Source organism: Crotalus tigris, unplaced genomic scaffold (assembly GCF_016545835.1).
Source record: "Crotalus tigris isolate CLP2741 ecotype Arizona unplaced genomic scaffold, ASM1654583v1 scf7180000021317.425702, whole genome shotgun sequence".
Lineage (NCBI taxonomy): Eukaryota > Metazoa > Chordata > Lepidosauria > Squamata > Viperidae > Crotalus > Crotalus tigris.
Window position 1 is genome coordinate 291855 of NW_024098451.1, and position 27565 is coordinate 319419.

The following is a 27565-nucleotide window of genomic DNA, read 5'->3' on the forward strand; positions in this document are numbered from 1 at the left end:
AGACGGACAGGTTATAGCAGAGAGTTCTGACAAAATGTGATCCACTGGAGAAGGAAATGGCAAACCACTCCAGTATCTTTGCCATGAAAACCCCATGGACAGTACTAAAAGGAAAAAAGATATGACGCTGGAAGATGAGCCCCTCAGGTCGGAAGGTGTCCAATATGCTACTGGGGAAGAGCAGAGGGCTAGTACTAGTAGCGCCAGAAAGAATGAAGCGACTGGGCCAAAGCCGAAAGGACGCTCAGCTGTGGATATATCTGGTGGTGAAAGGAAAGTCCGATGCTGTAAAGATTTTTTCTCCATAGGAACCTGGAATGTAAGATCCATGAATCAAGGCAAGCTAGACGTAGTCAAAAAAGAGATGACAAGACTGAACATCGACATCTTAGGAATCAGCGAACTAAAATGGACAGGAATGGGTGAATTTAACTCAGATGACCATCAGGTATACTACTGTGGGCAAGAATCCCTCAGAAGAAATGGAGTAGCCTTCATAGTCAATAAAAGAATAGGAAAAGCAATACTGGGATACAATCCTCAAAATGACAGAATGATCTCTATTCGGATCCAAGGCAAACCATTCAATATCACAGTAGTCCAAATCTATGCTCCAACCACTGGTGCTGAAGAGGATGAAATTGACCGGTTCTATGAAGCCCTACAGCACCTTATAGAATTAACACCAAAAAATGATGTCCTTATCATCATGGGGGATTGGAATGCTAAGGTAGGAAGCCAAAAGATAACCGGAATAACAGGCAAGTTTGGACTTGGAGTACAAAATGAAGCAGGGCACAGGCTAATAGAATTTTGTCAAGAGAATACGATGGTCATAACAAACACTCTTTTCCAACAACCCAAGAGACGGCTCTACACATGGACATCACCAGACGGTCAACATAGAAATCAGATTGACTATGTGCTCTGCAGCCAAAGATGGAGAAGCTCTATACAGTCAGTAAAAACAAGACCAGGAGCTGACTGTGGCTCAGATCATGAGCTTCTCGTTGCAAAATTTAGGCTTAAATTGAAAAAAGTAGGGAAAAGCACTAGGCCACTCAGGTATGAACTAAATCATATTCCTGATGAATATACAGTAGAGGTGACAAATAGATTTAAGGAATTAGATCTGATAGACAGAGTGCCTGAAGAACTATGGATGGAAGTTCGCAACATTGTACAAGAGGTAGCAACTAAAACCATCCCAAAGAAAAAGAAATGCAAGAAAGCAAAATGGCTGTCTGAGGAAGCTTTGCAAATAGCTGAGGAAAGAAGGGAAGCGAAAGGCAAAGGAGAAAGAGAAAGATACACCCAATTGAATGCAGAATTCCAGAGAGTAGCTAGAAGAGATAAGAATGCCTTCTTAAATGAACAGTGCAAAGAAATAGAAGAAAACAACAGAATAGGGAGGACCAGAGATCTCTTCAAGAAAATTGGAGATATGAAGGGAACGTTTCATGCAAAGATGGGCATGATAAAGGACCAAAATGGCAGAGACCTAACAGAGGCAGAAGAGATTAAGAAGAGATGGCAAAACTACACAGAAGAACTATACAAGAATGAGCTTAACATCCCAGATAACCACAATGAGATGGTCATTGACCTCGAACCAGACATCCTAGAATGTGAAGTGAAATGGGCCTTAGAAAATCTGAGCAACAACAAAGCTAGTGGAGGTGACAGTATTCCAGCTGAGCTATTCAAAATCTTAAAAGACGATGCAGTAAAAGTGCTACATCAATTTGCCAGCAAATTTGGAAAACTCAACAGTGGCCACAGGATTGGAAAAGGTCAGTTTACATTCCAATTCCAAAGAAAGGCAATGCCAAAGAATGTTCAAACTATCGCACCATTGCACTCATTTCACATGCTAGTAAAGTTATGCTTAAAATCCTACAAGCTAGACTCCAGCAGTATGTGGATCGAGAACTACCAGAAGTACAGGCAGGATTTCGAAGAGGCAGAGGAACTAGAGATCAAATTGCCAACATACGCTGGATCATGGAGAAAGCTAGGGAGTTCCAGAAAAACATCTACTTCTGCTTCATTGACTATGCAAAAGCCTTTGATTGTGTGGATCACAACAAATTGTGGCAAGTCCTTAAAGAGATGGGAGTACCAGACCATCTCATTTGTCTCTTTAGAAACCTATATGTGGGTCAAGAAGCAACAGTGAGAACCGAACACGGAACCACTGATTGGTTCAAAATTGGAAAAGGAGTCCGGCAAGGCTGTATACTGTCGCCCTGCCTATTTAACTTATATGCAGAGCACATCATGAGAAAGGCAGGGCTAGATGAATCAAAAGTTGGAATTAAGATTGCCGGGAGAAATATCAACAACCTAAGATATGCAGATGATACCACTCTGATGGCAGAAAGTGAAGAGGAACTAAAGAGCCTCTTGATGCGGGTGAAGAAGGAGAGTGCAAAAGTTGGCTTGAAACTCAACATTAAGAAAACCAAAATCATGGCATCCGGCCCTCTCAATTCCTGGCAAATAGATGGGGAAGAAATGGAGGTAGTGACAGATTTTATTTTTCTGGGCTCCAAGATCACCTCAGATGGGGACTGCAGCCAAGAAATTAAAAGACGCTTGCTCCTGGGGAGGAAAGCTATGGCAAATCTAGACAGCATTCTAAAAAGCAGAGACATCACCCTGCCAACAAAAGTGCGTATAGTCCAGGCCATGGTTTTCCCAGTTGCAATGTATGGCTGTGAAAGTTGGAGCATAAGAAAGGCTGAGGGCCAAAGAATTGAGGCCTTTGAACTATGGTGCTGGAGAAGACTCCTGCGAGTCCCTTGGACTGCAAGGCGTTCAAACCGGTCAGTCCTAGAAGAGATCAACCCCGACTGCTCCTTGGAAGGCCAGATCCTGAAGTTGAAACTCAAGTACTTTGGCCACCTAATGAGAAGGAAGGATTCACTGGAGAAGAGCCTAATGCTGGGAAAGATTGAGGGCAATAGAAGAAGGGGACGACAGAGAATGAGATGGCTGGATGGAGTCACTGAAGCAGTAGGTGTGAATTTAAATGGACTCCAGAAGATGGTAGAGGACAGGAAGACCTGGAGGAACGTTGTCCATGGGGTCACGATGGGTCGGACACGACTTCGCAATTAACAACAACAAATATATATATATATATGTGTGTGTGTGTGTGTGTGTGTGTGTCTGTGTGTGTGTGTGTCTGTGTGTGTGTTGAGAAAAGTAGTCGAACACCGGGAAATCATCCGAAAACCAACACATACAGACAGAATTTTACACTACAAGAGTAATCATCCCATGTCACACAAAATAGGCTGTATCAGAACGCTATTTAAGCGTGTGTACACTCACTGCAACACGGATAGGGCAAAAGTTGAGGAGAGGAATCATCTATACCAGGGGTAGGCAACCCAAAATACTCAAAGAGCCACTTGGACCCATTTCCCACTGAAAACAAAACACAGGGAGCCGCAAAACCCTTTGGATATCTAAAATGAAGATAAGACTGCATATATCCATATATATATGGATATATGCAGTCTTATCTTCATTTTAGATGTCAAAAGGATCTCTCTCTCTCTCTCCTCTCTCCCTCTCCCCCTCCCTCTTTCTGCCCTTGGTCTGCTAGTCTTCTTCCCCCTGTGTGTGTGTGTGAGAGAGAGAGAGGGGGGGGCACTTGCACTTCCCCCCTTTCTCTCTTTCCTCTCCCTCTTTCTTCTCTCCCTTTCTTTCCTCTCCCTCCCTTTCTCTTTCCTCTTTCTTCTCCTTTTCTCTTTCCTCTTTCTCCCTCTTTCTATTTACTTTCTCCCCCTTTCCTCTCCCTTTCCCTTTCTTTCCTTCCTCTCTTTCTCCCTTTCTTTCCTTTCTCCCTTTCTCTCCTCTTTCCTTTCCTTTCTCCCTCTTTCCTCTTTCCTTTCTTTCCTCTCTCTCCCTTTTTTCCTTTCTCCCTCTTTCCCCCTTTCTATTTCTTTCCCCCCTCTCTCCTCCCCTTCTTTCATCTCCCTTTCTTTTCTTTCTCCCTCTTTCCTTTCCTTTCCCTTTCTTTTCTTCCTCTTTCCCCCTTTCTATTTCTTTCCTCTCCTCCTCTCCCTTTCTCTTTCTCCCTTTCTTTCCTCTTTCCTCTCTCCCCTCCCTTTCTTTCCTCTCCCTTTCTTTTCTCTTTCTTCTTTTCCTTTCTCCCTTTCTTTCCTGTCTCCCTTTCTATTTCTTTCCTCTCCCTCACCTTCTTTCATCTCCCTTTCTCTTTTCTCTTTCTCCCTTCCTTTCCTCTCTTTCCTCTCTCTCCCCCTTTCTCTTTCCTTTCCCTTTCTCTTTTCTTCCTTTCTTTCTTTCCTCTTTCTCCCTCTATTTCTTTCCTCTCTCCCCCTCTCCCTTTCTTTCATCTCCCTTTCTCTTTTCTTTCTCACTTTCTTTCTTTCCTCTTTCCTTTCTTTCCTCTCTCCCCCTCCCTCTTTCTCTTTCCCCTCCCTTTCCTCTCTCCCTTTCCTCTACCTCCCTTTCTCTTTCCTGTTTCTTCTCCCTTTCTCTTTCCTCTCTTTCTCCCTTTTTCCTCTTTCCTCTCTCCCCCTTTCCTCTCCCTTTCTTTCTTTCCTCTTTCTCCCTTTCTATCCTTTCTTCCTTTCCTTTTTCTTTTCTTTCCTCTTTCTCCCTTTCTCTTTCCTCTTTCCTTTCCTCTCTCCCCCTCTCCCTCTCTCCTCTTTCTCCCTTTCCTCCCTTTCTCCCTCTTTCTATTTCTTTCCTCTCTCTCCCCCTCTCCCTTTCTTTCATCTCCCTTTCTTTCTTCCTTTCTTTCTTTCCTTTCTCCCTTTCCTCTTTCTCTTTCCTCTCTCTCCCTCTCACTTCCTCTTTTCTCTCTCCCCCTCTCCCTTTCATCTCCCTTTCTTTCTCCCTCTTTCTCTTTCTTTCCTTTCTCTCCCCTCTCCCTCTCTCTTTCCTCTCCCTTTCTCTTTCTTCCTCTTTCCTCTTTCTTTCCTCCCTCTTTCCTCTCTCTCTCTCTCCCTCTTTTTTTCTCTTCACCTCCCCCCCCCTTTACTAACAGAACCAGTTCACCTACCAAAACCTTTAACTTCCTCCTTTAGAGATGGGCAATGTGGATTCACCACATTCTGACCAAGAGAAATGCCAGCACCTCTCATCAATTCTGCTGCAGGGACAGCAAACGCTGTATGTTAGTAATATCTGGAGAGCTACAGTTCACCCGCACCTTCCTGAAAGGCTGTCCCATCCGTTGCAATCTCACGCTTTGAAAGGCCCCTCCCCCTCCTCCGCTTCAAGCCGACTGCACCCAGCAGGGAGCCTCAGTAGCCGGCGCGGAAGGGAGCAGGGGAGGAAAAGAGACAGACCGTCTCCTCGCAGCTCACTTCCAATCCCAAAGTGGTGAATCCTGCTTGGGATTTGGGACTGAGAGGGGGGAAATCCTGGCTCCTAAACTGCAGGGACTTCCAACCACAGAGCTTGCTTGGCTCTGTTCCCAGCCAGCGCCACGCGTGCGCAAAACAACAGCAACAAAATACTGCGATCGAGACTTACCCGTCTGCCTGGCTCCCGGACCTCGGTAGCAAGCCATTTGAAGCAAGCAGCCTCATTCGCAGAGAGGAGAGGAGAGAGTGAGGGCGGATGAGCTGAGTTTGTGGCAGGGATAACAAGGGTTCGGGAGAAGCTAGCACGAAAGTTCCGTGTCTTTTGACTTAGCTCACCTTGTCCCCCACTGGTTCTTTGCCCGAACAAGTCACCCTCTCTCTTTCTCTCTCTTTCCTCTGCCCCCCCCTCTCTCCAGATGAGGAGAGAGAGAGAGAGAAAGCAAGGCAGACGGCGCCAAAGGGGCAGGGAGGGGACGGAGGCAGGAGGTGGTAAAAGTCGCTGAAAGGTGCCCGGGACCCCAGGGACCAGCCCGGGGAGATGCATGGTGAGCTCGGCTGCCTAGGGAACGGCCTGGGGACGGCCCAGGAAGTGATGCCCCCCTGCTGCAGCCTGCCTGGCCCAGGGAGACATATGGCCGGGTGAGTGGCCCAGGGACGGCACAGGAAGCAATGTCCCCCTGCCACCCAGCCCGGCCTGGGGAGACGCAGCCGCCGCCCCAGCCAGGACTGCCACCTGGCCTGGGCAGACACGTGGCCAGCTCGACGGCCCAGGAAGTGATGTTCCTGCCGCCCCAGCCAGGATTGAAGCCTGGGGGGGGGGCAGCAGGAGGAAGGAGGGGGAGGGGGAGGAGGAGGCTCCGGAGCCGCAGGAGATGGCTCAAAGAGCCGCATGCGGCTCCGGAGCCGCAGGTTGCCGACCCGTGATCTATACCATATTTGCAGACAAAATGGCTATCCAATTGATTTCATCAGACGGTACAGCAGGCCATATGAACCTCGCAGAATGTAACACACAGGCACCACGACATGGACAACTCTGCCATACATCAATGGGGTATCAGAGGCGACAGCATGGATATTGGCACCATATAACATTAGTATTGCCCATAAACCAAATCAAACCCTTCGTGCCAAAATAATGCGCCCCAAAGATCCACTCCCCAATGAAGAAAGATCTTCAGTGATATATAGAGTGAAATGTAAGGATTGTCACTGCAATTACATTGGGGAGATGACCAAACGGCTTGGAACTAGAATCCATGAACACAAGCTGGCCATTAATTGACATGAGCAACGCTCGCAGGTGTGAGTCCATATGACCAACAACAATCACACGTTTGACCTTGCCGGGGCGGAGGCCATCGCACAGGGTGTCTCCAAGTGTGGCCGGTTACTGAAGGAAACTTGGCTGTTGGATGAACATTCAATGAATCGCCACATAGAGTTGCTGCCTGTTTATCAGGCACTAAGGAAGTGGGAACAACAATGCAACAACCCACAACGAGTGCAACAGGTATAGCCTATGCAAGACCAGAACCTCGGTCTCATGCAACAACAAAGAAATACGACCAGCAAAGGGGAGAAATCCCCAGCACGATTCATACAGGAGTTAATGATGGGAAGCAGAGTGCCACACTCACAACAAGGGATGGCCATAAGACAGGATGCACTGGAGGATCATCTTATAGCAAAGTACCCAGATATGCCCAAAGCGGGCAAAGAGAGTGGCAATAAGAGAGGCGGTGATCCCTGAACTTACAAATATACAGACGGATGCAAGATTATTAGAAGTAATACGGTCAACTGGGGCGGGCAGACCAGTGATGCGTTCTATGAGCAGAGCACAAAAACTGCCAGTCTTATGAGCAGGCTTTCAAATCTCTGGCATTCCACTCTGATGATGTTGGCAGTTAGCCGACGAAAGCTAAGTTTATCAAACAGTTGTTAGTTTATTAACTACTTTTCTCAACATACATACGTACATACATAGATACATACATACATGCATACATACATACAATTTAACGATGGTTTACTGCTAACCTTGTACATTTAAGGACTGCAGCCACAAATAAGACCATTTGCAGAGTGAGCATTCTCTAGTGAAAAGAGCTGTTTAATGCACCAATTTCAAAGACTGAAATTAGAATATTGGAAAGCTAAGGGGAGGAGTTATGCACAGAATAATCTATACCTGGTGTGATTTGTACAAAATTCTACTTAAATTGTGAATATAAATAACATACATTACAATTGGTTACTAGAGTTTTAAAATATTGGCAAACATTTAAGCAGTTTCACAAGATCATAGGTATGACATGGGCAAGAAAGTATAGAACCAAGGAGATAAAACCTGCATTCTATGTGGACGCCTTTCATACAATCTCTGGAATCTACCAAAAGACACATTTTCAAAACCTTTTGTCCTTTACTTAAGAGAAACTGGAATGCAGCCCCATCATTTATAAGTCAAAAATAAAAGCATTTGCCTTGTCATTTCTCCATCAGACTTCAGCAACAATCAGAATCAAAAACTCATAAGCTACACCTAACAAAAGGGAAGATGGGGGAATATCATCTGTTTGGTATGCAATTAACTTAAAGCCATTTGAATATTTTATGCATTTAGAAAATGCACCACAAGCATTATTTTTAAAACAAAAATATTGTGGTGAAAATAATTCAGACATCCTAAAAATATATTATTTACTATAATGTTCTGGAACAGATCTTACTGTACTGTTGAATAAAGGCTAGTTTTCTCTCAAACATCTCTGCAAGTTAAAACCGTGAGTTTGATCATTGGCAAGCAAATAATTAGTCAAAGGTGTGCTTTGATGCCACAAAAAAGCGGAAGCCAGCCAGGCAGCTTGGCACATAGAATTATCAAAAGGCTGTCAAAATATCCTTTAGAATTTGGCAACTGCAATCATACAAAGCCTCACCCCCTTTTTTTACTCCGTAGATATGACACGCATAAAAAGGGGGCAGGGTTTCAATTATAAAGATCTGCTGATATAAGTTCTACAGAGGAATTATTGAGTCTGTCATTTGTACCTCTATAACTGTCTGGCTTGGCACAGCAACCAAACAGGACAGCTACCGACTTCAACGGATAGTTAGGCCTGCAGAAAAAACAATCGCAACCAGCCTTCCATTGAGGACCTGTGTCCTGCACCAGCCAGAAAGAGGACTGTGGAAGTATCTACAGACTCCTCACATCCTGGACATAAACTGGTTCAACTCCTCCCCTCTGGATGCCGCTATAGGGCATTTCATGCCAAATAAACTAAACTCAAAGACAGTTTTTTCCCCATGCCATCACTCTGCTGAACACTAAATTCCCACAGGTAGGCTGTATTGCTATTATCATCTTTCTAATCTTCTCATGTCTCATCTTTTCTCATCTTTCCTACTATCTTCTCCTATTGGTATCTTATGATTTATCACTTGTTTTTATCTTATGATTAATCATTGTAACTGTGATTTATGACCTATCACTTTGTTGTTGTATGTATGTATTCTAAGAGCTTCTCCACTGGAGACAAATTCCTTGTGTGTCCAATCACACTTGGCCAATAAGAATTCTATTCTATTCCATAAAGTCATCCTGAGTTTTTTTAGCCCTCCATCAACACCAGTATCTCCCACACAGCAATAAAACATTCAGTAAATTGTATCCACACGTCCTCCAAGGTTAACCTAACCAAGCCATCAGACCCCCATTTTTCTGTCATTTTTTTTTTTTTTGAAATCATTCCCACATTCCCCACAATCACATGATCAAAATTTAGGCGCTTGGCAACTGGCATGTATTTATGATGGTTGCAGTGTCCCAGGGCCATGTAATGACCTTCTGACAAGCAAAGTCAGAATGGGAAAGCCTGTCAGGTCCACCGTGCTGGTGTCCTGCCATTGTGTTGGAGGGGAGGGGAGGCTCTGCTGGCATTCTTCACATGCTTCTGCTTTTGTTGTAACCGCTTGGGAATTAGGGAGGGGGATTGTCTTTGGACACGGAGCAGACTCCTTCCAAGCTGGTAACAGCCTGGTTCCAAGGCCGATGTGCCCTGAGGATGACCTGTTATCTGTTTTGCACTTCAGCATTCTGAAAACAACCTTGCGGAGTCACATTGGCTGCCAGTGAACTGGTCAGGAAGTTGGGTCTGAAAAAACAAAAGAATTGCTTTGTGCGTTGGGTGGGACTATTAGATTCTGCCTGAATTTACTGCATCTACGTTCTCTCAATAAAAGTTCTTTTGATTAACCTTAATAGAGTCAAGTGTTGTGTTTTCCTGAGAGGACCAGTGGGGCAGGTCCTTACAAAGCCAGCTTTACAAAACAACTGTTACTAACTTAACAACTGCACTGATTCATTTAACAACTGAGTCAGGAAAGGTCATAACATGAGGCAAAACTCACGTAACAACTGCCTTGCTTAGTAACAGAAATTTTATACTCAATTATGGTCATAAATCAAGGATTACCCATATATCAATTTAACCCCTTTGTACACCCAGTAAAATCACCAATCCTGCCTGCCTGTCCTCTCTCCTGACTGCTGAGCCAAGAGAACTAAAATATTGCAATGCAGGCACATGACTTTTAGAAATACAATCTAGGAGTGCAGTGTTCCTCATTCCTTGGGAATTTTGCGACTAAAGCAGAAATGTGTCCCTATTTAGTCCTGGGATCAAGGCTGTTCACCAGCCACAGTGTAAAGAGAGATGGCTTCAATTTCAATCACAAAGATGTAGCCATTTCATTCCAGCACCCATTCAGACAACCACTGCTTGCAGTGGGTTTGCTGTTCCTCCATCTCTTGGGTCTTTGTTACAAGTATGACCTCACAATTTGGGACAGCAGATGGATCTTCCTGCTTTTCTTCCTCCCCTGCCCAGATGCTCTTGTCTTTCAATTCCTGGATTACCTCATCCAAGTGGTGTGTAAGACGCTGAGGGACCCAACTCCTGTCAAAGGAAGGAACAAAGGGATCTGGAGCGCTCACTTCGATAAGCTCCTTGCTGGTTGGAATGCACAAATAATGTGCATGCAGCATCATCCGATATGGAGCACTGTCCTTCTTAAAGCTATAGGTAAAGTCCCCCACAATTGGGTGCCCGATGGCATTGCAATGGACTCGGAGCTGATGGGTTCTTCCTAAGAAAGAAGACAACAAGGAAAACAAGTTTCCAAACAGGGAAATTTAGGCTGTTTGTGCAAGATTGTTTCCAATTCTCTAAAGATGACCTTGTGCAACAACATGCATATTTGCTATAAGTACAGGAAATTATCCATGACCATTTATCAAGCTGTGACTTAACACCATTAACACCATATTCTGGAATCATTCATTCAGTCATTGTTGGGGTGATACAGAGTTCTCCTCATTACTATTATTTTGATGCAATGGCTGGATGATACTAAAAGCCACTATTGGTAAAACTTTCTCCCAGTGGGGTACTTCGCTGGTATGACAAATACATTCCCAAAAGTAATGCCACAACAGAAACACCTGCTTTAATTTTATTTACATTGCATGTTTCATTAAAATCCAATATACTTTACGAAAGCCACTATCATATAATCAAAGCTTTCACCTTGACACTTTGGACCCCCCTGCAGACCCTCCCCATTTTATAAAGAAGAGAGTATTTAGTTTACTATTATAACTATTTTTAATCAGAAAACATTAAAACTGAAATTGAGTAAGAACTTTTGGAATTCTGTGGTGTGCCTCTGGAGTCTCAAGCTCTATATACCCTCTGCAAAGTCCCTTGGCTAAGGTGCCACCTCTGCAGAGGGTCAGCTTTTCCCTCCATTTACTCAGCTACAGGATGGAGTCTTGGATCTCTTGTGCTCAAAATTGATACTAGACAAAATGTTGTCTTATGTTAAATGTTTAGAGTCTGGCAGAAATCTTTCCCAGCACAATTTGGAGATCAAACCTGCAACCCTGCAGACAAATCCACTGCTCCACCTCTGAGCTTTAGCCTCTGAGCAAAATTATAATCAGTTTTTGGAAAATCACTGAGCTAAGAAGTCAAAAGTCTCAGTCTAAGACAAAAGTTGCAATCTGTAATTTTTCTCCTGGAATGTACAGATAGGTCTATACCAGTGGTTCTCAACCTGTGGGTCGGGACCCCATTTGGGGTCGAACGACCATTTCACGGGGATCGCCAAACAACGCAATCTGCCATTTTTTCCCCCTTTTCCTTAGCTGTGCTACTCCCTTTTATTCTATTGGCTTTTGAAAGCCAATAGAATAGACTCTCTTGAATAGAGTCTAATTCTATTGGCTTTCAAAAGCCAATAGGAATTGTCCAGGCTGTCTCTGCCCTGCTGAGCCTGCCAAAAGTCCCATTCTGCAAACGGTGCTGAGTAGTCCTCGACTTACGACTGGTTGAGTAGTCCTCAACTTACGACCAGTTAGGGGTCGTGGCATTAAAAAGGTTGAGAACCACTGGTCTATACAGTCAAGACTACAAAACTGGCCTAACTCTAACTTTTATACTGCCATGTCCTGGAAAAAAGCAAGCAAATAGAGATATTTTTACTTATTCAGTGTGTACATGCTGTCATTCTAGTATCTGACTAACAGAGGCTTGACTAATATATATATGTCATAGGACCATTATTGTTTTTATTTATTTAAATTTATTGGTAGCCCAATTCTAGTGGACTCTGGACAGTGTACAAAACTAGAAAAAATCATAAAAGCTAAAAATATAACATCAGACACCAGTGATTAAAATTATCCAACATAAACAAAATCAACAAAAGAGGAGCCATTGAACAAAACAATAAACATCAAGCTGGGAGCAAAGCCAATTTTTCAAACTTTCCAGAACCCTAGGAAGGAGAGTGCCATTTTTCTCTCTGGGGGGGATGATATTCAGAGGGTGGAGGCTGCAACATCTTCCCACAAGATGATCATGTTTAATGGACGGGACTTAGAGCACACCCACTCTGCTGGAACATACCTGGCAGGGAAAAACAATTGAAGACATGCAATCTCTCAGCTATCCAGACAACATGCTAACTATTATCTTGTTTTATTTCATGGACTGTATCTCTTTTACCATTTCACATCAGGAAGGATTTTTAAAATGCATTCAATAGTTAATACCCCTCACTTTCCAAAATGTCAAGAATTTAAGTAACTCTAAACTGTCCATTACATAACAATGTTTGGAACATAACAGAATTTTTCACCCATTAATTTGAAATAATTATATGTGGAGCAATTAAAATTTAAAATTAATTTTTAAAAAAAAATATTTTTTCTACCACAGATCATCAGCAATACATGTAATTTCGAAGCTTACTTTCTAAAGGTTCAGTGGACAGGGAGATGGGTGGCACATAACTTAAATAAACAAATGGTTTTAGCATTATTTGTACCAACCAAGCTTAAAAAACAATAAAGAAACAAGGAAGGGTGCAAACATCTCTTCTGTGTGGCAGAAGAGGAATTTTGTGCTAATTCTGGGGGACGAGATATCTGTACCTGTGAGAGGCTGTAAAAGCACTTTTGTTGCTGGCTCTCCACTGTACAACCCATGTTCTAGGACTACGAGTTCTGACTGACAAGGTTTTGGGCTTTTGCAACCTGTTAAGAATTAGACATTGTTTTTGTTAAGAAGCGATAACAGTAATTCAGCAGTTTCAAAAAATTCAGCATATGGTCCAGTAAGATACATTTTACTACTATTATCTTGAAATCTATGATGCACACAGGCTGATACAATGTCTGTCTTCTAGGAGAAAGAGGATAGTATTTTTCTAGGATTATGTATTCAACAAATCGACAAATTAAGGCAATCATGTGTAGTTCTCATAAAGAGACAAACTAATTATGGTTTGTTTTCTTTCCCAAGTTTAAACAATTCTCTGAATTAAGGATTGGTTGAAAAGCTAGCTGTCTTAAACCTGGCTCACAAACCAGTGTTTGATGCACAGACACTGTCCTTAAGTTAGGTACAAAGCAGATTAAAGCACAAAGGAGTACAAAGGCAGATGACTGCTTAAAAGGCAGGGAGCTGCCTGCACCTGAATCAAGCTACAAAGTCATCTGGACTAAGCTGCATTTCCTGTCAGAAGTATTTGGGTGTTTCAGAGGGCATCTCTTCCAGGTCTGCCTAGAGGATTGGATTGTGAACTTTCAGCTGCTAAAGCAGGTACAAAGTAAGGAAACATACAGGGGCTGAGTAATGAAAGTAATTAAAAGTAAAGAGAAAACCAATCTATTAGTAGATGTTATTACTCAACAGTCATAGCAGCCTACCATCGGTCCCTTCGACACACATCATGTGAGTCAGCCCTTCAGTCGTGTTCTTCCCTATAGCGAAGCAGATCGTCCTCTTTGCCTCCTGGATGTGACCTCTCACCTGTCCAAACAGAAGACACTTCTGTTACGATGCCATGTTGGTTAGTTTGTTAGACTAATATACTGCTTTTCCTCCAAGAACTCAAGGCAATATACATTATCCTCTCATTTTTCCCTCAACAACCACGTGTTGTAGATTGGGCTAGGAGGGTGGAAGTAGCTCGGAATCCAATCTGGGTCTTCTTCTCCTTCATCATCCCACTTTGGTGATACCAAATGTCATTGCTGCCATTAAGAAAAAAATACAAGGTAATATAAAAATCCTATCTGTAGGAGTACGAAATCAATAGAGCATGGGTATATCTACAGAACTAGAGAATCTGAATTTTGTTCATCCATCCATCCATTTGATTTATTTACAGATAGTCCTCAACTTATGACCATACATTGAATTACAATGGTGCTGTAATTAGTGACTTATGACCGGAAAATGCACTTTGTTGTTTTCTGTTTATTTATTTTGAAACCTGCTAAAGATCTGAATTTATTTAACTTAATCATCAAATATTCTATATTATTTTGGGGGTCTTGCAGGAATATAACCAGATCATCAGCAAATGCCCTCAGTTTATAAACTTCTTTCTTGATACTTATGCTCTTTATCTTGTTTAATATCTCTAATTGGCTTGTCAGAAGCCAACTGGGAAGGTTGCAAATGGGTTCACAATCCACGGGCACTGCAGCCATTGGTTGGTTGCCAAGTGTCGAAATCATGATCACACCACCATAAGATGCTTTTTCTGTTCCAGACATTACCAATACTTGCAACTGACGTCCCATTCAATCAGTGGCAAAGGGATATTTCCAAGTTCATACGGCAAGGGAAGAAACCAAGAATTAAATAGAAGTTATTGCAAGATGCTAAGGAAAAAGAGGGTTTGGGTTTACCAGATTTGAAACTGTATTTGATGCATGTTGCCTGGCCTGGTTAAAAGAGTGGGTGAACCTCCAGAATAAGAGGCTACTTGATTTGAAAGGTCATGAACTAAGGTTTGGATGGCATCATTATTTATGGTATGATAAAGTTAAAGTTAATCTTGATTTTAATAATCACTTTGTCAGACATGCCATATTACGAGTATGGAACAAGTATAAAACAAGATACTCTACAAAGTTGCCTCTTTGGACATCCCCAAAGGAAGCTTTTTTTAAAGAAAAGAAATGGTTGTGAAACCGGACTAGTGGATCTATGGTAAAATAATACTTTTCAACTCAGGTGACCCTATTCTTAAATCGAGGGAAGAGTTAAAATCAGAGGGTTATGTTTGTCATTGGTTTACATACCAACAACTGAAAGAAAGGTTTAAACTTTAGCTTTGACTTCATTAAAAATGAATTTGAAACATTGTGTGGTAGTGAAGAACATATTATTGCTAAGACTTATAAAATGCTATTGAAATTGAATTTGGAAAGTAAACATGTAAAACATTGGGCAAAGAATTTTGGTTATAATGTGATGCTGGAACAATGGGAGAATATGTGGATGAAAAGTTTAAAATTTACATTGACTTACAACTTAAAACTTCTACAAGTTGATGTATGATTATTATTTAACACCAGACAAGCTATCTAGAATGTATAAATGTATTTCAAATGAATGCTAGAAATGTAAATGTAAAGAAGGGACTTTTTATCATTTATGGTGAACATGTGATAAAGCATGATTGGAGAAGGATTCACATTTTGATAGAGAAAATCCTTAAAATAAAAATAAACATGAAACTAGAAACTTTTCTTTTGGATTTAATGGAAAAAGATTTGGAAAAAAAAATTGATCCTGTAGAATCTTTGATGCTGTATATGTTGATGGCAGCAAGACTACTATATGCACAAAAATGGAAGGACATTTTGATTCCCACTATGAACAAATGGCTACAGAAGTTGATGGAGTTGGCAGAGATGGCAAAATTGACTGTTTTGATTAAAGAAAAGAATATAAGTACCTTCGTTTCTACATGGAGACCGCTTCTGGACTTTGTGCTTGAGATGGAAAAAAATGAAACCTTGATTCTGGTTTCACTGAATAGACCAGTGGTTCTCAACCTGTGGGTCGGGACCCCATTTGGGGTCGAACGACCATTTCACGGGGGTCGCCAAACAACGCAGTCCGCCATTTTTCCCCCTTTTCCTTAGCTGTGCTACTCCCTTTTATTCTATTGGCTTTTGAAAGCCAATAGAATAGACTCTCTTGAATAGAGTCTAATTCTATTGGCTTTCAAAAGCCAATAGGAATTGTCCAGGCTGTCTCTGCCCATCTGAGCCCACCAAAAGTCCCATTCTGCAAACGGTGCTGCACCAGTTGAGTAGTCCTCGACTTACGACCGGTTGAGTAGTCCTTGACTTACAACCGGTTGGGGGTCGCGGCATTAAAAAGGTTGAGAACCACTGGATTAGACTGATTTGTTGTTACAGAAATGGCTAGTTTTTACTATTGTGAAAAAGTAAAAAGTTGAGGCTTGACATTAATGGTTTATTCTACTGCAACAGGGGATGTCGAAAGTCAATCTCTTTTTTTTTTCTTTCCCTCCCTTCCTTCTCCCTTTTTCCTCCCCATTGTGTCCTAATATCTGCTTTGTATTTTACTTTACAATTTAATAAAATGTTAAAAAAGGCATTTAAAAAATTTAAAAATTTACTAGAGTTTTTGGCCCCTTATGAAGTAATATGCACTTTTTTGTTGTTGGAAATATCAGGCTATTTTCTAGGAGATGCTTTGCTCTTAACCCTGACATTAAAGTTTATCCCTTTCCTCCCTGTCCACAAGCATCTTGTATTTATCTCCTCCCCCCACCCCCGCTTTCTTGCCCTTCAATTGTCAGGACACTATTGGGTATTTCAGGTACAATGTGCTGATATAGGCAATCTGCTTAGTAGTCCTCCACACTGCTCTCAGCCTCTGCTGTGGGCGCCGCTGCACAGTTGATCTTCTGTACTGCTCTCAGCCACTGCTTGTTCACCTCACTGATCCTCAGGGCACTTTATTGCTGCCATGCAGTTCTGCCCCGCTGCTACTCAAGGTCTGCCATGCTGCTCACAGTTGCTGATGTTTGCTGCCATTTAGCTCCGTTGCACCACTGCTCAGTGGCCTCCATTTGCACTGCACTGGCTCCGTTCTGGTGTCAGGCTGAGTCGCTGGGCTGCCTCTCCGTCTCTCAGCTCAGCTATCTCTCCTTCTCTCAGATGGGTTGCCGGTCCACCTCTCAGTTGGGACCTGGGTTGTCTCTCAGCTGGGCTACCTCTCAGCTGGACCATGTCATAGTTGGGCCCGATGGGCCACCTCTCAGCTGGGCTGCCTCTCGCCAGAATTTGGAACTTTGAATCTAAATAAATGTTTGATTTTCAAGATTTCTCTTCTCTCCAAGTCCAGTCTAAGTCCAGTCTTTTCCTCCATTCCCTTTTTTTAACCTGTGGTTGCAATTCTGTGCATGTTTGGGTTTTTTTTTTTTTTTTTTAGGTTTTTAATTAGATTATTCAGGAGAGCCCCACTTCTGCATGTCTGCTCTCTCCAGCAGCTCTCTCAGTTGTGGATCTCTGGAGCTCAGTCTGAGTGACCATCGGATTCTTGGTCACCTCTCTAAGACCCTTCTCTCCCAATTGCTCAGTTTGACTGGGAAACCAGCACTTGGAAGAGTCCTGGTTCTGCAAACTTCTTCCATTTGAGAATTATGGAGGCCACTGTGCTCTTAGGAACCTTCAGTGCAGTAGAAATTTTATTCTAGCCTTCCCCAGATCGGCCTTGTAATAATCCCACCTCTGAATTCTGCAGACAGTTCCTTTGACCCAAAGATGGTAAGTTCCCAGATCCAGGTGGCCCTAAACCCAAAGCTACTCAGTGTTGCCAGGATTGAACCAAAGCCTGTTGTTCCCCATCCAAGCCCCTATGATCTCCAGACTGTGACAGGATGTTGGCAGCATTGCTTACTTCACTAGGGAAGTAAACAAAGTATATAGCTAGCTGGGCATTAAAACCCAAGGTTATGGATGATCTCATCCAATATCCTATAGAGGTTGAACAGGAGTGGACAGAGTACCAAACTCTGTAGCACTCCATAATCAACCAGCCATTGAGGACGGAAGAGAACTAGCTCAATGCAATGCTCATGGACCGCCTGAACATAACCCAAATAAAATATGATAATATTTTGTTTTAAAAACACTTCAATGTGGGGAAAAAAGCACGCGCAGCAAACTGCCATGCTTCCCCCCCCCCACAAACCTCATAACCTTTTGATACCCTTTGTCCCAAGGAAGCAGCCAAAAGATCACCCCCTTTTGACTTAATACCTTACCTACCTAAATAAATAGTATGCTTTAAGTTCCCCCTTATCTCTTCCTGTCTTTATCTCTTCCTGTCTTTGTCAGTTCTTTCTCCTTTTTAATCTACCTGTATTTGTTTTTACCTGCTCTCTGAACAGGTAATATGTTACTAGAAAATAGTTGCTTATATGAAGGAATTTTTCAATTACTTTATGTCAACAGCTAAAGGTTAAACTTATGAATGTAAAATGTCAGCAGTTAATGGTAAAGCCTATGTATGTAAAAAGTATATAAGAAGCAATAAACTCAAGAGTTTGTCAAGGTGTGTCCTGCAGCTTCAAACCTCTGCTCAAGAAATGCCTGAGTCTTTTTCTTAGCATCGTTACACTTCAAAATGTTTTTTAAAAGCCATAGAAGCCAGTGGAGCACCAGGGAGGGGTGGCGGACGCCTTGACCGCAAGAAACAAGGAGAAAAATCCTCCTTACGGAGTGTGAAATTTGCTTACTCTGCCTTCGAGTCTCCGTTCCCCACATTCGTTGACCTGTGCCATGGCTTCCTCCTCCTCCTCCTCCTCCTCTCCCCTTTCTCTCCTGGCTCAGTCTTGCTCCTTCTCTCCCTGCTTCCCTCCTGTCTCCCTCTTTCCCTCCAGTGGCACCTGGAAGAAAGAAGATCTGCATGCGGACCCACCGTTCTGTCCCCCACCTCCCCTGCACCTAAGGCTGCTAGCCTATCCCTTAGCATGCAGATTGCCCGGCAGATAGTTGTCCTGCGCCACGAATCAGCCAGGGATAAGTGTCCCTGGGTGAATCACCCATGGCCACATGGTGAGGAATAGAGGACAGGGGACTAGTGCTGGGGCAGGAGTGCTGGCAGAAGGCCAGCTGAGAATGAATGCCTGCGAAAGTTCAGCTGCGATGGACTGCCCAGGGTAAAGCGGGCATGGCAATATCCCCATGATCAATAATCCCATTCCACTACAATAGAGCAGCTTCTCTTGTTATATGACAATTTTTTTCTTATCACCCGAACACGCTACTGCTCAGCAAAGTCTATCCTCTTCATTCAAAATTTAAACATTCAGAAAAAAATTCATTTCCATTTCTACAATCTAGAAAACACTGCAGTTTGGCTGTCACATAGTGGAAAGAACAGGGGTAGTTTACCAATGCAAGGTAGGCTTTGGTGACTGTCCGGTTTTTGAAACACTTGTATACACTGCCAGCTGCCTCTCTGTTCAGTGCCACACAAAGTGCTCCACTGGTGGAGAAATCCAGCTGGTGGCAAAACCTAAAAATAAAAAAAAGTACTCAAAGTATGTTCATATGTAAACCCAATTAAAATATTTGTAGACCCTTACTCATTATATTTCAAAAGAGTTAAATATGACATGGCTGAGGCCTAAAAGAGGGTCGGTTTCTTGTTTAGAGCCAAAGGACTATACCTTTTGTGGGATCACAGCTGTTGCTTTTTGGTAATGCCAAAAAGCTGCTCACTCCCCTTCAGAAGCAAATAGAAACTTATGAAGTTATGATAAAAAAATAAAACACAACCAAAACACAACCGATCAGAAGGCAAAACTAGTAACATCAGAAAAATATAAAATGGGCAACCTAGCAGCAATGGAAGCATTGATCTAAAACAAATTGTATAGGATTTTAGAAAGCAACCGTCCCATTCTCAGCAGGAACATCGAGCAGCTAAGAGAAGGCCTTGCTATAGTGCTGAGCTCCAAGCATTGCTCCAAACAGGAAAGGCTTCAATACACAAGGGAGTAAAAGCAGCATTCCCAGATGTAACAGTGTTGGAAACAAGCATTGGTGCTGAACTAGTTGCCCTCTCTTAACAGATGGGACTCATGGTCTCCATCATCAACACTCGCCACCCTGCCTCACGGAAACCTACCCACTTACCGGAAGCCATAGTAAGTGCCTGGATCAGCAAGTTCTGGAAATCGGTATTTCAGCTGACTCTGCAGTGTCAGCTTTTCATACCACATCTTGCTGTCAATGCGGACATCCCAGTGCTTGTTGACCACGATGAAGTCCTCACTTTGATACAAAATTGACAGGTTGTCAATACTTACAGGCTCCATAGTGGCAAACTCTTTGGAGAAAAAGACAGGAGTTCTGAGCTTTGGTAACTGTTACACTGTATTTTTCATCAGATGTTTGACAAATACGATTCACACCATTAAAGGATTATAGTGTCCTCTAATCAGAAATGTTTGGCAATCAGTTAGGATTTTCCAATGGGAATGGGAAATCATTCTGCACATATCCCTTGACTCAGTAAAGTATCTGCAAAGCACCAACCCAATGTTTTATGAATAGCTACTAAAGTTCAGTGATAGACCACCAACTAAGTTAAAAACCATATGATTAAACAAATGCAGAATTTGGATATATGGTAGTAATATTTATGCAACAATGGGAATTTTAATGGCAGACCATTACATTAATGCCAAATATCATACTTAGAGAAAACTGTTATAAGTTTTATTATTAGTTTATTACTTCAGTCCCGATCTCTAAAATGATATTATTTTTTAATAAAAACACTAGAATGATCAGGTCAGAACGTCTATGGAGATTCTTAATTCTTCAGGTCATAGTTGTCCCAAGAGTGCTTTTTCAAAGGGCAACTGGACTGTTTTTTCCTTGAAAGCGTCTCATCCAAGAATCTGCTTCAAGTCTGACTGACTTGTGGGAATTGAAGGAATTATATTCCTTGCACTCATCTGGTCGTTAGCGCTTTTTCTGAGAGCTGTTGAAGCCACTTGGGGGTTTATCTGTGACCTCAGGATCACCTGAATCAGAATGCAAATGGGTGTGGAACCTTCTTGGAACTGCTGAAAGGACCATGTTGTAAAAAGAAGATAGATGATGTCTTATCCCTCCCCCTCTGTTGAGAGAAGGATGTTAAATTTTAACATACATGATCTCTTTGACCACTCTTTCAAACTAGTGGTCCTCTCTGTCCAGAATGTGGACTTTCATCATCTTGCTAAAGGAAGATGCACAGTTATCTTGAACACAGATGACTACAGTGTCAAGGTTAACAGTTTTCTGAAGGGCAGTACTACATATGAGACTCTGAGGAGAGATCCCACTAGCAGTTATAAGAAAAAGATTGATTTCCTGCAACAACTACTGAAGGACAATGCCACCAACAAACCACAATGCTATCGCCTTTAACCTGGGGAAGCCACTCCATGCATATATGGACTCCCCAAAATCCACAAAGAGGGCACTCCACCTATTGTCAGCAGCATCAACTCCATTATCTACAACACTGTAAAACATCTAATCACATTAGCTCCTCCAGTCGGCAACACTACCATCACATCAGTAATTCACAAGATTTTGTGAGCAAGGTTTAGAAACTAAACCTGGATCCGGATGAGACTATGGTTTCTTATGGTATGATTTCATTCTTCACCTGCATTCCAACAACTGAAGCTGTCACGGTAGCGAAGAAACGACTACTACAAAACAGCACATTAGGAGACAGAACTAAACTCAGCCCAAACCACATATGTGCCATGCTGGTCCTCTGCCTGACCATGTATTCTAAATACAATGAAGGTTTCTACAGACAAAAACATGGCTGCACCCTGTGTTCTCCCTTGTGCCCAATTTAACACGAAAGAGATAGAAACCAAAGCCCTAAACTCCTTCACAGGAATTCCACCCACTCGCTGATATAGGTATGTGGACCATACTTGGGTCAAGATTAAAACACAGGAAGTAGAAGCCTTCACCAAACACTTCAACTCTGTGGACAGATACATTAAATTCACATAGGAAGTTGTTAAGGAAAATAGTCTGGCTTTCCTGGACTACACAGTACACATTAAGAAAGATGCTTTAACATTGAAGTTTACAAAAAACCCACACAGATCAGTATTTACATTTTGATTCTCATCACTCACTGGAGCACAAAATGGGAGTGATCAGAACCCTACCACTCGGCTGAAGGTTTGTGTCATGGTTCTTATAGACGAAACCAGTAGAAATAAGAACTCCGAGGCAATTGCTTTCCTCAAAGAACACATTTATTGGCTACATAATATTGGCACGAACAAAGGTGAACCCAAGTCTGAAAGTCCCCCCCCCGATGGTTACAGAGTAAAAGTTGAACTCCCCACCCCTGCAGTGTGTTATAAATCACAATCCTCAATTAATTACTTTGGCGGGCTTTCTAATGGTAGCTTCAGCTCGCCAAGCACTTAGGTAACTTGACCTTGGTTCCCACAGAACAATTTATTGTTGTCTAAACTAAAAGAATACATCTCCCCCCTCCCAATACTGTGGCAACCAAGAACAAAACAAAAAAGGCTGCAGCCAAATCCGGGCGAAGATTGACAGTCAGATCTCCTAAAGAAGAGAGAAATCCTGCAGGCAGAGAGTTAGAGTTAGGGTTTACTCTGGGCTTACTCAGATGTCTATCATAAAATTTGCGTATTAATCTATCAGTTTTTACATCAGTACTTGTAACCCAGGTGGCCTCTGATAGTGGGTAACCTTTCCGCTGCACCAGATACTGTAACTTTCCCTTGTATAACCAAGGATTCATTTTATTTCGTAATGAGTCTCTCCCTCAACAAGAGGACCAGGTGCTTGTCTTGGAGGAGGTCTCAGTGAGGACTCCCTGTATGGCTTCAATAGGCTGCAGTGAAATACAGGGTGAATTTTCCCTAAAAGACGAGGGAGCTTTAACTCCACAGTGACTGGGTTTATAATCTGCACTACTGGAAAAGGTCTAAGAAATTTAGGTCTTAATTTTTTACTAGACAACTTGAGTCTTAGATATTTTGTAGAGATAAACCTTTTCACCCACACGGAATGGCCTCTGGGGGGCCCTTCTCTTGTCTGCCTGCTCTTTGTAGATTTTTGAGGATTTTATTAGAGCCGTTTTTGCATTGTCCCAAACAGCTTTCCAAGAAGTTACCCATTGATCTAAAGTTTGAGAAACAGGAAGGTCCTGAAGGAGTTCAGGCATGGGAACGAACTCCCCACCAATAACTATTTTAAAAGGAGTGAATCCAGTGTTGCTATGCACTGTGTTATTGTAAGCTACCTCAGCAAAGGGGAGGTCGGCCCATGTTGTTTGTTGCTAGTCAACATAACATCTAATGTATTGTTCCACCATAGAGTTAGCTTTTTCAGCAATTCCATTAGTAGATGGATGAAAAGCCGATGACAGCCCCTGCGTAGACCCAATAAGTTTCAGAAAGTCTCTCCAGAACTTGGCAATGAATTGCACCCATCTGAAATAATCTGCTTTGGAGCTCCACAGAGCCAGTAGACATGTTTCAGAAACATCCTTGATAGCTTCTTTGCAGAGGAAAGACCTGTGCAGGCAATGAAGTGAGCTTGCTTAGAAAAAAGGTCAATCACAGTCCATATTACTGTATTTCCCCTACTTTCAGGTAATTCCACAATAAAATCCATAGCAATCTCTTCCCAGGGTTGGGAAGGATCTGTGACTTGCTGCAATAATCTTACCTGGGTGCTTACCTGGACGTTTTTTCATTGGGTTGCACAAGTTGCATAGCTTTTCACATAATTCTCAACATCATTCTTTAGCCTGGCTATCAAAACTGCTGTCAAATTAAATGTAAAGTTTTTAGGTATCCAAAGTGGCCTGCTTGTTTGCTAGTGTGGCTGCGCTGGAGGGCCTAAACTCTAAGGATTTCTGGTAGGTAGTTTCAATCCTTTCCAAGCTAACCTGTCCCGACAAGTCAGTATGGTTTTATTTGCCAGGAACTAGGAGTCAGTCTTCAACTCCTCCTTTAGCCTGTTTGTTAACAGGCTACCAGGTTCAGTTGATTTTTCCCATGATGCCCCCCCTGTAGTTACTTGAGAGACTGACTCTGGTTGCAGAATGATAGAGTTTACAATCTCTTTTCAACAGCTTTTGTATCAGGGCAGTCTGGACAGGGTGTCAGCTAGGAAATTTTTTCCTCCCAAGATGTATTTTAGTGTGAAATTGAAAGTTAAAATATTGTGCCCACCGAACTTGTTTAGGAGATAACTTATGGGGGGGGGGGGTTCAGTGCTTCTAGATTTTTGTGATCAGTCCACACTTCAAAAGGCAAGTTGCCCCCTTCAAGAAAGTGATGCCAGGTGAGCAGAGTCCACCACACTGCAAAAGCCTCTTTCTCCCAGACCACCCACCTTCGTTCATTATCTGTTAACTTTTTAGAGGTGACAAGGCTGCAAATCCCCCTTCCCATTCCTTTGCATAGCTACATCACTAGCATCGGCTTGGATGATGAATTGTTTCTCAGAATTGGGATGTTTGAGAACGGGTTCTGCTGCAAACAGTCTCTTTAAATTCTCAAAAGCAGTTTGGTATTCTATGGACCAAGGCAGGGGTTGGCAGGGATGTGGCTTCCCCTGTTTTTTCTGTTTTTAACAGTTCAGTAATTGGCAAAGCAATCTCAGCAAAGGAAGGGATGAATTGCAACTCTGGAGTTGCTTACAGGTCCTTGGAGTTTGCCAATCCAGTACAGTTTTTACTTTAGCTGGGTCCATCTCAACACCTTCACTGGAAATCCTGATGTCAAGACTGCTAACACCGGATGTTCTTGCTTGCCATATATGAAGAAGCAAACATGTTTTATTTAACCTGCATATCACTTCTAGAGTTAAAGTCAGACAATGTTAGAATAGCGGGTGGGAAAGTATGTTCTCAGGGGATAGTTAGCCACAACAATATTTCAGTACAGTATTTCCAAGGTCAGCTGTAACCAGAGGAGTTACAGGAGGGAAAGTTCACACTTCAAATTAATTGAAGAACATGATTGATGACTGTAAAATGAAGGAGTGAGTTATGCTTTGTTACGGGTGATTGGGGGTGGGAGGATTCAGTTTTTGGCTTCATTATGTACGTGCCGAAGCTATGTAGCAATAAAAGGATTCTTTAAGGTAAACAAAGCCTCAAAGTTCTTTGAAAAGCTGCTTCTTTTGGAACCATAACACCTATATCCTAGGTCAGTGGTAGCAAAACTATGGCAAGCATGACAGAGGCAGCACTCAGAGCCCTCTCTGTGAACACACACACCGTTGCCCCAGCAGTTTGCCAGAGTAGCAAGCACGTGGCGTATGGAAGCAACGGGGCAGGAAGTGAGCAAGCAAGCAGTGTTGGTCCCCCGGGGATGCCCCGGAGATGGCGAGGGACTGGTCCCCGCTGCCCGGGTCCTGCCCGGCCTGGCGGCCAAGGCACACACACAAGAGGCGGTGAGTGCACAGGGGCCAACAGTATCCGGCAGCAGGGACTGTGTAGCCTGCTGTGAATATCGGGCTGGCCCTCCAGCAACGCCATGGTGGCACCGGCAGCACACAGAGTCAGGGAAGCACGTGATGTGGACTGCTGGACATGCCTACTCCATCCCATCTCTTTTTGGTTGGAGAGCTGGTTGCCATTGGTCATCTCAGCCCCCTTGAGGGTCTTGTCCTTGCTTAGCGGGTGGAGCACATTCCCCTCGCGCACCTCAGTACCTACCTCAGCTGCTAGCCACTCGCGCAGGTCCATTAGGCTGCTGCCCAGAGCTGCAGGCCCACCCAGCATGAAGGAGATGAAACAGTCGGCTAGGAAGTCCCACGTAGAGGTGGTAGAGCACACCCAGGACCAGCAGGCAAAAGGCCACCCCAAGCGGGGAAAGCCGGATCCCCATCGGCTTCATGGCCACTCAGGCCCAGCAGAGATGGGGGGAGAGGCACGCAATCCTAGCTGGGATTGGGGGGGCCATGGTGTTGATGGGGATCTGGCTTTCCCTGCTCGCAGTAGCCTTTGGCTTGTTGGGCGTGGGCATGCCCTACCACCTCTACTCGAGCTTGCTAGCTGGCCAATTCACCACCTTTGTGCTAGGCGGGCCAGGTGCTCCAGGCGGCGGTGGCAGCCTAATGGACCTGTGCGAGCTGCTGACAGCAACAGCCCGAGTCGTGGCCAAGGTGCGTCGGGTACGTGAGGGAAATAGGCTCTACGCGCAGGGCAAGGGCATGATCTGTGAGGGGGCTGAGATGATCAGCAGCAACCTGGTCTCCAACTGCAAAAATAGATAGAACGGAGTAGGCGCGTCTGGCAGTCTGCATCACATGCCTCCCCCCTCCCCTAATCTGCCTGCTGATGGAGGGCTGGCCCAGTATTGGCAGCAGGCTGCGAAGCCCCAAAGTGCACTGGTCGAGGGGCTGGCAGGCTGTGGCTGCTGACGGACACCATGAGCCCCCATGCGCTTGCTGGCCTCTGTGTGTGAAGACGGATGGTGTCAGGCAGCAGCCACTCCAGCCCGCCTCGCCTTGCCCCACGGCAATGACACCCCCGCCCTGCCCCGTCTCACCCCACAGGACAAGCCTCCTGCCCACCACCCCACCTGCCAGAGAGCCCCTGAATTTCCTCAACCCTGCCCGGCCCCCACAGGCGTCCCCCCCACAAGCAATATTGAGGTGGCCACACCCACACCCACCCACTCTGTCATGACCACTGTAATCTACTTTGCAATAAATAAGTGGGTTTTGGGTTGCACTTTGGGCACTCAGTCTCTAAAAGATTTGCCATCACTGTCCTAGGTAATCCAGGCGTGTTTGGTGGAACTCGCATTTTGATAAGTTTGTGTAAAATTTAATATTTAGCAGTTTTTTGAACACTTCACATACTAATTTGACATGCTCTGCCATGGTCTCTGTATAGATGAGGATGTCACCAAGGTAGACTAAAAACCCCTTATACAGATGATTATGCAGTACTTGATTAATTAATTGCATGAACACAGTAGGAGCCCCCTGCAGGCTGAAAGGCATCATATTGAATTGTAAGCTTCCCAATGGGCTGTTAAAAGCCGTTTTCCACTTGTCTCCTTCCTTGATCCTCACTCGGTAATACACCCCTCTTAGGTCTAATTTAGTAAAGACTTTTCCTTTTGCTAAATGAGCTAACATGTCTTTCATCAAGAGAAGGGGGTATATATTCTCCACACTGTTTAACCCCTTATAGTCTATGCACAGCCCCATCAACCCATCTTTTTTTTTTCTTAAAAAGTACAGGGGTGGCCACTCAGGATTTTGCTGGCTGGATCTTATCAATGGCCAAGTTCTTATCAATATATGCCCTCAATTCCTTCAGTTCGCGGATGGTCATTGAATACATTTTTGGTTTGGGTAATTTGGCTCCTGGTAAAATTTCAATAGTAGTCTGTGGTTCTGGGGGGGGGGCAGGACATCACACTCCCCCTCGCTGAACGCTTCTGCAAGATCTCTCTATTCGCTTGGGATGAGTGGCTCTCCTGGTGGGGGACTCACAGAGGACTTCAAGGTCTCCAGGTGCTGCCCTTGGCTGTCACTGGAGCTACTGACTATGGGAGGAGGAGAAGGTCCTGTTGCTAATCTCAGAGTCCTCATTCTGTTCTTCCACCAGATCATAGGGTGCCAATTATCAAGCAAGCTAGCCTTAGGATTACTGCTTCTGTCATTTTGAGGATCATCACAAAATGGATTAGCTCCCAATGCTCCCCTATCTCTAAGTGCACTAATTCAGTTAAGTGGGTGGCTGGAACCCCTCCTATGAGAGACC

General features: G+C 43.6%; 1 protein-coding gene across 7 annotated transcripts in view; it reads right to left on the minus strand.

Annotated features, from left to right (window-relative positions):
- Positions 1-7277: 7277 nt before the first annotated feature.
- Positions 7278-27565, minus strand: part of RPUSD1 (RNA pseudouridine synthase domain containing 1) — a 30045-nt gene continuing 9757 nt past the window's right edge. For 4 of the 7 annotated variants that reach the window (XM_039369907.1, XM_039369905.1, XM_039369904.1 and 1 more), the window contains 5 exons: positions 19903-20095; positions 19156-19279; positions 13633-13735; positions 12856-12957; positions 7278-10505 (listed from right to left, as the gene is read on the minus strand). In XM_039369907.1, coding sequence (XP_039225841.1) covers positions 10108-10505; positions 12856-12957; positions 13633-13735; positions 19156-19279; positions 19903-20084 — 909 coding nt within the window. In that variant the 5' untranslated portion in view covers positions 20085-20095 and the 3' untranslated portion in view covers positions 7278-10107. Of the gene's footprint in view, positions 10506-11707; positions 12329-12855; positions 12958-13632; positions 13736-19155; positions 19280-19902; positions 20096-27565 lie in introns of those variants that run through there. The other 3 variants (XM_039369909.1, XM_039369910.1, XM_039369911.1) reach the window with 3 other exon arrangements.